Source organism: Geotrypetes seraphini, chromosome 3 (genome assembly GCF_902459505.1).
Source record: "Geotrypetes seraphini chromosome 3, aGeoSer1.1, whole genome shotgun sequence".
Taxonomy (NCBI): Eukaryota; Metazoa; Chordata; class Amphibia; order Gymnophiona; family Dermophiidae; genus Geotrypetes; species Geotrypetes seraphini.
Window position 1 is genome coordinate 159511325 of NC_047086.1, and position 12506 is coordinate 159523830.

General features: G+C 41.4%; 1 protein-coding gene across 3 annotated transcripts in view; it reads left to right on the forward strand.

Moving 5' to 3' along the window:
* MAP3K5 (mitogen-activated protein kinase kinase kinase 5) overlaps positions 1–12506 on the forward strand; it is a 418652-nt gene that overhangs the window by 266633 nt on the left and 139513 nt on the right. For all 3 annotated transcript variants that reach the window (XM_033937504.1, XM_033937503.1, XM_033937502.1), the window contains one exon: positions 9847–9980. In XM_033937504.1, coding sequence (XP_033793395.1) covers positions 9847–9980 — 134 coding nt within the window. The remainder of the gene's footprint in view (positions 1–9846; positions 9981–12506) is intronic.

A 12506-nucleotide genomic window follows, 5' to 3' on the forward strand; every position in this document is an offset into this window, starting at 1 on the left:
TACCCTCTATCTAATCCTCCAAAGCTGCACTTTGTGTTTCAGTTGACAGAGTTCAAAGGGATCCCTTTCTTTATGCTTTGTCCACCATCATATTTCGAAGGTGGTCTCTTCCTCTTTTTATATCCTTTGTCAAATTCATCTATTCATTCATTTCTTCAATCAGATTCTCTTCATACTCTTGTACATTCTTTAGTATTATCTAAACTGGATTACTGCAATTGTATTCTAGTTGGTCTTCCAAAATATCAGTTACATCGGTTACAATTCGTTCAAAACATTGCTATTAGACCACTTTATCATTGTTCAAAGTTTGATCATGTTACACCTCTTTAAAAGCTGAGCATATTCTTCCTGTTTCATACCAAATTCCTTTCAAGTATCTTTCACATCAATCTTTCACATAATCTTTCACATCAAATTTTATCAAGTGGTCTTCCATCTTTTTTATTTAACTTTTTGGTTCCATTTTCTCCCCAAAGAACTCTTCGATCATTACATCAACAGTTGTTGACTGTTCCTTCATTCAGGCAATTATTTCTTGATGTTCATAGGAATTCCTCATTTTCAGTCATGGCTCCTTCCCTTTGGAACTCTTTGCCTCTCTACTTTCATACAGAAAGCTCATTTTTTACATTTAAGGTTCAACTAAAGGCATATTATTTTTCTTTTTCCTTATTTTTATTCATTTTAAAAGCCAACATCAAGTGCAACACATTATTAAACAATGTACAAATAAACAACACTTAATTCCATCAACTGATATAATGATATAATAAAAACATATTCCTCCCCACCCACCCACCCTTTCATATAGCAAAAAGACAATCAAGAATAATACAAATGATCAAACAAACAAAATTGCGATCAAATATTAAATTAAAGGCATATCTCCTCTCCCCTCCCACCCACCCATCCTGGACATGTATAATCAAAGGGCTAAAATCAATAATCAATCTTTACAAATTTTTGTCAATGGGTCCCAAACCTCCTTGAATTTCTTATAATGTCCCAATTGTATTGCACTCATACGTTCAAATTTATACGTTTGGCACAAGGATTTCCACCAAAAACTATGGGCTCCTTTTATGAAGGCATGGTAGCGGTTTAATGTGCGTAATAGTGTGCACTAAACAACCAGCCGTGCTAGCCGCTACCGCCTCCTCTTGAGCAGGCGGTAGTTTTTTGCCTAGCGCGGGGGTTAGTGTATGATGAAAAGTCGCACGTGCTGAAGCTGCTACTGCGGCTTCGTAAAAGGAGCTCTATAATTTAACCTATTCCAAGTTTTCCAATTTTTCAAAATAAGCTGTATGGCAACGCCCGTCATAATGAGAAGTAGTCTATTATTATATGGAGTTATTGGACTCTTGGCCCTCAATAACATACCAAACAGCACTATGTCATATGTCAATGCCAATGGAACTTCCAGTGTTCTATTATTTTTCTCAGGCATTCTGTTCATAGAATAGACTGGGCTCATAACTGCACAACACTTTTTACCCCAACCGTATGTCTTTTCCTTTTCCCATCTTTGGAATTTAGTTTTTATTGTAATCAACCTCTGTGTCTTTCCCTTACGTTTTGCATATGTATGTAATATATGTATTGATTTATTGTTTTGTCTTCACTCTCTCCTTTTTATATATTTATTACATTGTAAACCGCTTAGATTTAACTTTGGTTTTATATTTGCGGTATGCCAAATAAATTGAACTTACCACCAGAGACTACTGAATTCAGATATCCAGAATGAACTGGCTTATTCCTCCCTGCTATTTGTTCCTACGCCTTTGTTCTCTGTAGTGGTGTTTTGCAACTATGATCTGGAGACCCAGCTGGCACATGAAGTTTTCAGAATTGCCAAAATTAATACGCATGAAATAAATTTGCATCCACTGGATCTCCAAAGTATGCAAATATCCTGCTTATTTATTATGAGTATCATGAAAACAAGATGAAAGCGTTTCCTAACCCTGACTTGTGGGCACACAATCTTTTAGTACCTGTCTCTTTTTGAGCCAGTGCTTTATGCTAGGTAGTCATAGGTTATAGATGTCATAGAATGGACCCTTAAAGGAGCAAGCAGTTTGCCATAAATGATAAGAGTACCACTGTGGCTATGTACCTCACTTCCCATCTTTTAGTGCTTCCCTTCTGTGTGAGCAATTGCTGCAAACCGTGCAGTTACCAGCCTGCTTCCAGCAAGCACAGAGTTGGCATATAGAAGCACTGAGGATCATCCACTTTAGGCAAGGCCCCCCTCCCCGAGGAGCTGCTCTAGTGAAATGATATCCGAATCCAGTGTGATTAGCCAGATTCAGAAACTCTGCACAGATTGGTCATTGGTCATGTGTGGCATTTGTGTTCATTGCTTCAAGGATGATGATGTATATAACCAGATACAATTTTAAACAGATTACGCATAGAGATTTTGCTCTAATACCAAAAAACTTTTTGTTTGTTTTGTTTTTAAATGAGAGCTCCTTGTTTTAGTTCTAAACCCAGTGACAGATGTCTTAGTTTTCTAGCTGCTAGGGAGTGCTTTCTTTCCTTGTTTAGTCAATTGAGGTATTATTTCCAATGAAAAAAAATATTTATCGTAATAGGTGTTATCTGGGGACAGCAGGCAGATATTTTCACATGTGGGTGATGTCATCCACGGAGCCCGGTACGGCAGTGGCGTACCTAGGGTATGTGGCACCCGGGGCCCATCAATTTTTGACACCCCCCCATGTAAAAAAATATTTTTTGTAATGACCATGAAACGGAATAAATGGTCAGAATAGAAACAGGCAGTGAAAATTTTCTTTTATTGAACCTCATATATGGAACCATTATTCCAAACATACCATAACATAACATAAATTATGTCTGAATTGTCATGACATCAGAAGCACATATGGAGTAGTTGCAGGTAATGCTTGGGACAGTTCTGATTGTGTTAGTTCGGTTTTATGTGTTTTTTGAATAAAAGGGTTTTTATTTCTTTTTTGAAGGTTTTGTAGTTTGTGGTCGAGGTCAATAGGTTGTAGAGATGGGGGTCGAGTGTTAGGAGGTTGTCGAACAGTTTTTTGTCTTTTGACGTTTTTGGTTGGAGGGTGTGTGAATGGTGCGTGAGTTCTCCTATGTCTGGTTGAGGTGGATTGAATTATTTAGCTGAAGAAATTAGTTACCCCCTCATCCCACACACATTAATTCTCTTCCATTTTTGTTCCCATTATAAAAAACACTGATAAGTTCTCAGAAAAAAAATACATTAAAATAAGAAGTGAAAACAAAGGCCCCTACAGATGAGAACATAACATAAGAAAAGCCTAACTGGGTCAGACCAATGGTCCATCATGCCCAGTAGCCCATTCTCATGGTAGCCAATCCAGGACACTAATACCTGGTCAAAACCCAAAGAGTAGCAACATTCCATGCTACCGATCCTGGGCAAGCAGACACTTCCCCTATGTCTTAATAACAGATTATGGACTTTTCCTCCAGGAATTTGTCCAAATCTTTCTTAAAACCAGCTACACTATCTGCTTTTACCATAACTTCTGGCCACTTCATTTTTAAGTTTAGATCTTTCCTTTCAAACAGAGACCTTGCTAGATGTCAAATACAGCACAAGGTAACTTCACATGGACTTAGTTGTGCAGGAAATGTGAATCTCCTCATACACCCACCATATAGTGCAAAAATGTGCAAAGCTCTGTTTTTTTCTTTCGATCACTACATAGCCTAATGCCACACAAGCAGCACAGTTACAAACATATTCTGTAGGTCAATGCTAAGGATAACAAAGTTTCCTTCCTTGGACCAGAAGGAGATACTGATAAACCATTGGAAGAGATCCCAAAACAACACCCAAAGACCCACTCAGTGTGTGAACCAGTTGAGTGGAGTGGACTAACTGGGGGGTGGAAATGGGCCCGGAGTTTGCTCAGCAGAATTTCCCAGACCACCTCTTCCTCTCAACACATTGACACGCTGCCACCACCACCACTAGGAAGACCTCACTGGGTAGGCCAGCTATGCTATAAACTTTATAAAACACATTATTATATTTTCTTATAAAGCACATATTTTAACTGAACTCTCTGACATCCTCAGCCTTTCCATTCACAAAAATAGAAGGAAGAAAAGTTCCCATTTCCTGCTGTCTCATGTCCCCGGCCTATACAATATTTTTTTTCTGCAGACCCTTCAAAAGTCTGACCAAATCCTCGTTTCACTTGCATTATAAAGTACTGAGGATTCCATCTCTCCCCAATCCCTAAAGTCCTAAAGTCTAAGACAGTAGCACAAACTAATGCTGCCAGATTCAGGAAAAAAATTTTTAATTCGATTCAGCCTATTGAATTGGTTTTTCAATTCGATTTTCCTGCCCAGTTGGGTGATTTTTTTCAAAACTCCTGGTGGGTTTTATAGCTTTTTCACCCCCTTTGGCTTCTCCTAACCACACTGGCGCTGTGGTGTAAATAAAATAAAGAAACAAAAAGGACTTTTCCTCTCTCTGTTAAATCCTAGCTCACGTTTGCAGTCCAACACCAGCTCTGGCAGGATATACATTTCAAATCTGACATATTGTAATCACAAAACAGAAAATAAAATTAATTTTTCTACCTTTTGTTGTCTGATTATATTTCAAATCTTGTTGGTCCAAGGCTCTGGTTTTCTTCTGATAACTTGCTTGCCAGGGTCTCCTTCTTTCTGCATGCTAACCATCCATCTGCCAACTCTGTCCTCCCTTTCCATTTCCCTTCCCTCCCCAGGAAGTCTGGTATCTTTCCTTTTTTTCATCTCCCTCCACAGATCCACCTTTTCTTAACTACCCTTTCATCCGGCATCTCTCCCTCCTTCCCCACCACCCCAGAGTCCACCGTCTCTCCCTTTCTTTTCCCAATTACCCTCCTATCCAGTATCTCTATCCCTCCTCCACACCATCCCTTGTGTCCAATTTCTCTCCCTTTCTGTTCCTTCCCTCCCTCCCTAAATCCCATGGTCCATCATCTCTCTCCCTCTCCTCTATTTTCAGACCCATTATTTCTCCCCCCCCCCCAAAGTTTGGCATATGCACATCTCTTTGAACACCCCCTTCCCTCCGTGTACTTCTAAACCAGGGTCCCCCCCAAAGGCCTGTCCCCCCTTAAAGGTCTGCCTGTCCCCCCTTGAAGGCCTGTCCCACCCCCTTGTAGGCCTGTCCCCCCTTTGAAGGCCTGTCTCCCCCCTTGTAGGCCTGTCCCCCCCTTGAAGGCCTGTCTTCCCCCTTGTAGGCCTGTCCCCCTCTTGAAGGCCTGCCTGCCTGTACCCCCCTTGAAGGCCTGCACCCCCCCCAAGGCCTGCACCCCCCCGAAGGCCTGTCCCCCCTTTGAAATACTGTAAAAGGTGGGTCACAAACTAGTGCTTGAAGTTCACTTACTTGACGAGCAGAGGTGACACAGATCAGGAAGACCACTTTCCAAGTGAGAAACTTAAGATGAGTAATTGGAAGAGGTACGATAAGCGGTATAACAAATTTTAAAGATCCCAATTAACTGGAGGTGGTTTTAATGGAGGTTTTGAATTTGAATCCTTTCATAAACTGGGAAACAAGCAGATGAGTGGCTAAAGGTTTATTATTGAAAAGAGCATGGAATGAACTAACAGCACTGAGTTGAACTCTGACAGACGTGGTTTTAAGTCCAAAGTTAGGTAAGTGGCGAAGGTAGTCCAACATTGAAGGAATAAAGGATGTGGAAGTATCCAGGTTATGGAGATTACACCATGAAGTAAAACATGTCCCCTTGAATCGATAGCATTGCTGAGTAGAAGGTTTTCTGGAATCAGCTGTAATGGCTTGAACTGGGGAAGAGAGATTAAAATCTGCTGAAGTCAAGTTGAGAGGTACCATGCTGTTAGGTGTAGAGACTGCAGGATGGGATATAAAAGCAAACCTTGACTCTGAGTGAGCAGAGATGGAAACATTAGTAATGGAATTGGATCCTTGATACTCAATTGAAGTAGAAGGGAGAACCAAGGTTTGTCTGGGCCACCGAGGAGCTATGAGAATCATGGTAGCTGGTTCTTGTTTGAGTTTGACTAACATCTTCAGAACTAGAGGGATTGGCAGAAACTCATACACAAACTTGTGTGACCAATCCAGAAGAAATGCATCTGCTTCCAGGTGATGAGGAGAGAACTATCTAGAGCAGAATTGAGGTAACTTGTGATTGAAGGGATACGCAAACAGGTCTACGCGAGGAGTCCTCAAAAGTGAGAAGATGTGGTGCAAGACTTTGGAATGAGGGTCCACTTGGGTAGCTGAAGATATCTGCTGATCTTGTTGGCCAGAACATAAGAACATAAGCAATGCCTCTGCTGGGTCAGACCTGAGGTCCATCATGCCCAGCAGTCCGCTCACGCGGCGGCCCAACAGGTCCCGGACCTGTGCAGAAATCCTCTATTTATACCCTTCTATCCTCTTTTCTAGCAGGAAACTGTCCAATCCTTTCTTAAATCCCAGTACCGTACTCTGCCCTATTACATTCTCTGGAAGCGCATTCCAGGTGCCCACCACACGTTGGGTAAAGAAGAACTTCCTAGCATTTGTTTTGAATCTGTCCCCTTTCAACTTTTCCAGATTCCCTCTTCCAGTCCGAGTAGTGGCCCTTCACCCCTACCCTCTGTTTCCTACCCGCCAACCAGTTTCTGATCCATCTATGTACATCTCCGTCCACCCTATGGTTCTTCTGTTTCCGGAGTAGACGCTCGTGAGGCACCTTGTCAAAGGCTTTTTGGAAATCTAGGTATACGATGTCTATGGGGTCTCCTTAGTCCATCCGTTTGTTGATTCCTTCGAAGAAGTGCAATAAGTTAGTTAAGCACGATCTCCCCCTGCAGAAACCATGTTGGCTTGGTATCAGAAGTTCGTTTCTTTCCAAATGTTCATCGATGTTTTCTTTTATCAGCGTTTCCACCATTTTCCCCAGAACCGAGGTCAGACTTACCGGTCTGTAGTTTCCCGGGTCACCTCTTGATCCCTTTTTAAAGATGGGCATGACATTGGCTATCTTCCAATCCTCTGGTATCACACCTGTTTTCAGGGATAGGTTGCAAACTTGCTGCAGTAGTTCCGCTATCTCCTCCTTTAATTCCTTCAGAACCCTTGGATGGATTCCGTCCGGACCCGGGGATTTGTCAGTTTTTAGTTTTTCTATCTGCCTGCGCACATCTTCAAGGCTCACTTCCATGGATGTTAATTTTTCTGCTTGATTTCCATTGAAGAATTGCTCAGGTTCCGGTATGCTTCTCTTCAACATATATCGCCTTGAGAAATATATTTTGAGAAATTGCCCATTTCCAAATGTGACAGGGCTTTGTGACATAGAAGAGAGCCCGTTCCCCCTTGGTTGTTGATATAGTACATTGCAACTTGATTATCTCTTCTGACAAGAAGGACTTGGTTGAAAAGATGATCCTGAAACAGTTTCAGAGCATTGCAAATTGCCCTAAGCTCTAACAGGTTGATGTGGAATGCTCTCTCCGAGTAGACCACAGGCCCTGAGTCCACACACCGTCTAGGTGAGCTCCCCATGTGCATACGTGGATGTGTCCATTGTGAGTGCTCTCTGATGTGGAGAGATGTGAAACAGCAAACCTCTGAATAGATTTGCTGGTCACAACCACCATTGGGAGAGATTGATGAATAGGCAAGGAGATTCTGATCTGTTGGAATAATGGATCTGTGGCTTGAAACCACTGAGACGCTAGGTTCCATTGAGCTGATCTGAGATTGAGTCAGGTGATACCCATGAGACGTATCATTTGTCTTGCTGAAATTTTCTGCAGAGTAGACACATGATTACAAAGTTGAAGCAAGGTGTTTTGTCTCTACTGGGGCAAGAAAGCTCCTAAAAGATTGGTGTTGAGTATGGCTCCTATAAACCCCAATATTTGAGAAGGTTGAAGATGAGACTTTAGATAATTGACTTTGAATCCTAGAAGCTCTAGAAGTACTAGTTGCCTGTGTAGCTGACTGGACTGCTTGCAGCGAGGTAGTGGTGATCAACCAATCATCCAGATAAGGAAACACTTGAAACCCATGAGTACAAAGGGTTGCTGCTACCACCACTAGCCATTCTGTAAATACTCTTGGGAGAGGAAGCGAGGCCGAATGGTATAACTTTGTATTGAAGATTATGATGACCTACATGAAAATGAAGGAACTTTCTGTTGTCTAGATGTATGGGAATGTGTGCATGTGCCTCTGAGGTCTAGAGAGCACACTCAATTGTTTCATTCTAGAAGTCATTATAGAGTCCCAAGGGATGGCATGCAAAACTTCTCCACTAAATATTTGTTGAGAGCTCAGAGGTTGAGAATGGCTAAGAATGTTATACTCACTTATCTCTAATCTTGTATCATAAATGTAAAATCATCTTGCTGTAAGTTGCAATGATTCTCTGTTGAAAATTGTGGGATATATGAAGTTGTATTATATTGTAAAGGATTATTAGAAATCTGTCAAGCTTAACATCTATCAAGAATCTTTTTTGAATTGCTGGTTCAACCATATTGAATGCTCTACCTGACAGTTCACGATACACCATCTTACTTGATTTTCAGAAAATTTCTCTTACTCAAAGCAGTTTTTTTTATTTTAAATTTATTCCAAAAGAAGCATTGCACTTAATAGAGGAAAATAAAAAGTTCACATTAAGGGAGAAAAAGGAATAAATCACCATTCAAAGAAATAGATATAGAAGCAATCACCTGAAATTACAAAGGATTAATATCAAATCACTCACCTACAGATCTTCACTATTAACAGCTAATATAGCTTCCCTATCTAACAGTAATCTTTCCAGCTAATCGGGTCCATACAAATGATACTGAACATTTAAATAAGTTGGTATACATTTGGCTGGAGATTTCAAAAATTTGGTTGCTCCAAGAGCCATAAATGTTGACTTGTATTGAAGAAATTGTTTACATCTAACTTGTGTCACTCTAGAAACATCTGGAAACATTTGTAATGTCCTTCCACAAACCGAAGATCTTTTCTCTGAAAATAGCTTTTCAAAATCATTGTTATCTGCTTCTGAAGAGAAGGATACCAAAAGAGTAGCACACTCAGAAAACTCATCTTGAGTTGTTTCCCCAAAAGTTATTAAATTTTCCATAATATAATTCTTATCTTTAGGGGTCTTAGATAGTGCTGCCCGATTCATGATTCAAATCAATTCACCGATTCATTTCAGGTGAATTGATTCAAATTGATTTGTTAAAAGAAAAAAACGAACTTACCGATTCGTCGGCCCCCTTAGAGACCTGTTTGGCCTTTTCCTCTGCCGCCGGAGTCCTTCATATAATGTAACTTCCGGTTTTGCGAAACTGGAAGTTACATCAGAAGAAAAGACTCGGGAATGCGATCGGACAAGAGGTGGTGAGAGACAGATGCCGGCCGAGAGAGGGAACGAGGGAAAGCGATGGAACGGACAGAGCAGGAGCTGAGCTGTGTAGAAGCTTTTCCTGGATGAGAAATTGACACTATAATTGGCCAGTGCATTCAGATGTAAATTATATTTTTATGGTTGTGTAGTATGCTTAGTTTGTCTACATGTACTATAGCTGATTAGGTTTTGTATTTATTTTTGATTTTGATTTATTTTAGATTTTGATTGTATGAGAACAGGATAGAAATGATTTTAAATTAAATAAATAAATAATCAAGTAAGCAAGCGTGATGGAAATAAAATCCTTTTATATATGTAGACTACCCTGGTGAAAGATGGAAGGCTTAGGTGGTTAAAAAATAATTATAGTGAAGAACAATTGAATAGTTGAATTAAATCCCATTCATCTGCTTTTCTTTTGCAGTATGACTATGACTACGATGAAAATGGTGACAGAGTTATTTTGGGAAAAGGAACCCATGGTGTGGTTTATGCAGGACGAGACCTGAGCAACCAAGTCAGGATTGCCATTAAGGAAGTTCCAGAAAGAGATAACAGGTATTTGTAACTAACAGGAGTTTTGGATATTGTCTGACAGCATGTTTGTCATAGAACAGGTTCATAAGTCTTTCCCTGGTCAAATGCAAGACTGATAACCTACCTCCTATGGAATTTTTTTTCTTTCAGTGCTACTGCATAATTCTGTGGCAGAAATGCAAGGTGTTACAGAATATTTCAAGAGTAATGGGGCATTATGAGGGCTAAAATATTGAGACTGGAAGAAAAAAAATGCACAATGGACTTGAAATGGCATGTGATCATTGCTTAATTTGGAACTGGATGTGCAATGGAAAAAATATTCCCCAGGCCTATCTAAATGGAAGCAGCCTTAGATGGAAAAATCTTTAAAGTGCTGATGGAAAAACTGTACTAATGCAGTACATATTTAAGTTATTTCCAATTATACTGTCTGCAAAGACTGTCTTAATAAAGCATAAAACTTTAAAACAGGTGGAGCTGAGCACTTTGACTTAGAAATAGTTAAATTTATGATTATAAATTAGATTATGAATGTTATTTCTATATTAGCTGAGGAAAAGTTGCTTTTTGAATAGATGTGTAACAATTTTGCAAAGGGATCAATGAAATCCATTTTACTTTCAAGGTATTCTCCAAGCATTTGATATGAATTAATCAGAGAATAATCCTGAGAGGTCAGTGAATAAAAACAAATGACTTTCTCACTGCAGGGAAAATAATTTGACAATAGCAGCTTTCATTTCTGGCATTTCATAAATTATCTTTCTATATCATAGAAAACTGGACCTTAACCCACTTCCTCAAACTAAGAACAAAACCAAATTCCTTTGGCTAGGACCCTCAACTGACGCATGTTATACTCTCAAGTATTACTGTAGATTTAAAAGACTTTCCACTAGACCTACAATCCCGAATCTTAAGAGTAGAAATTGATAAACCACCTATCCATAAAGAACCATGTACAATCAATAATATGAGGGCAAATCAAAAATGAAAGACAATTGTTAAATTACACGATATCTGGATCAGAGCTTGCAAAATGCAACACATCTACTCGTGTATTGCTTGTTGGATAGTTCATCCACATGAAGTGCAGCACTCGGCCTTTAGTTGTGTGGCAGCCACGAAGTCAGAAACATGGACGCTGCATTGCACCATCAAAGAACAACATGCAATAGTACACTTAGGGCTCCTTTAACTAAGTTGCGCTAGCGTTTTTAGCGTGCGCTACATTGCCGCTCACGCTATGCACCAAAAATAAATGCTAGCTCAATGGAGGCGTTAGCGTCTAGTGCATGCTAGTGCTGCCCAATTCACGATTCGAATTGATTCACTGATTCATTTCGGGTGAATTGGTATGAATCGATTCAAAAACAAAAAAATCGGCCTCCCGATTTGGCGACTGACCCTCCCCCCTCACCCCCTAAATCAGGATCGGCAGTGCTGCCTCTTGTTGGCCGGCCGCTCCTGCTCCTGCTTTAGAGGGTGAGTGGGGAGTGTCAGTCAGAAAATGCTTCTGTCTGGCTTCCCCCTTGGCCTCCCGGCATCAATTTACCTAATTTCAGCAGCCTAGATAAGATCGCTAGTGCTAGCGATTTATGCAAGGTGCCATTGGATCTTCTGAGCTGCCTTCTCTCTGCTGCTGTCCTGCCCCTCCTCTGACGTCAGAGGAGGGGCAGGATCGCGGCAGAGAGAAGGCAGCTCTGAAGACCCGATGGCAGCTTGCAAAGATCGCTAGCACTAGCAATCTTATCCAGGCTGTTGAAATTAGGTAAATTGAGGCCAGGGGGAACATGCAGGCCTTCTGGGAGGGGGAGGGGGGTTGTATAGGCCTTCCAGAGGGACAGGCAGGCTTTGGGTGCAGGCCTTCAGGGAGGACAGGCAGGCCTTGGGTGCAGGCCTTCAGGGGGGACAGGCAGGCCTTCAGGGGGGACAGGCAGGCCTTGGGTGCAGACCTTCATGGGGGACAGGCAGGCCTTGGGTGCAGGCCTTCAGGGGTAGGGTGTAGGCCTTCAGGGGGGGGACAGACCTTCAAGGGGGGGGCAAACCTTCAGGGGAATGGGCCCTGGTGTAGAAGTACATGGAGGGAGGGAGGGAAGGGGGGTTCAAAGAGACGTACATATGCCGGACTTTGGGGGGAAGAAATAATGGGTCTAAAAATAGGAGAGGGAGAGAGATGATGGGTAATGGGATTTAGGGAGGAAGGAACATAAAGGGAGAGAAGTTGGACACAAGGGATGGTGTGGAGGGAGGATAGAGATACTGGATAGGAGGGTAGTTGAGAAAATAAAGAGATGATGGACCCTGGGGTGGTGGGGAAGAAGGGAGAGATGCTGGATGAAAGGGTAGTTAAGAAAAGGTGGATCTGTGGATGGAGACGAAAAAAAGGAAAGATGCCTCACAACTGCACAAAGGATAACTCTGAGAAATGCAAGAAGCTCGAAGTGTGCCGAACATAGTATTTGCCCTCTCCCCCCCCCCACCCAATTATATATATAAGGCGAATAAAGATCTCTGCAATCTGACTGCACCAGCCTCGCAGGT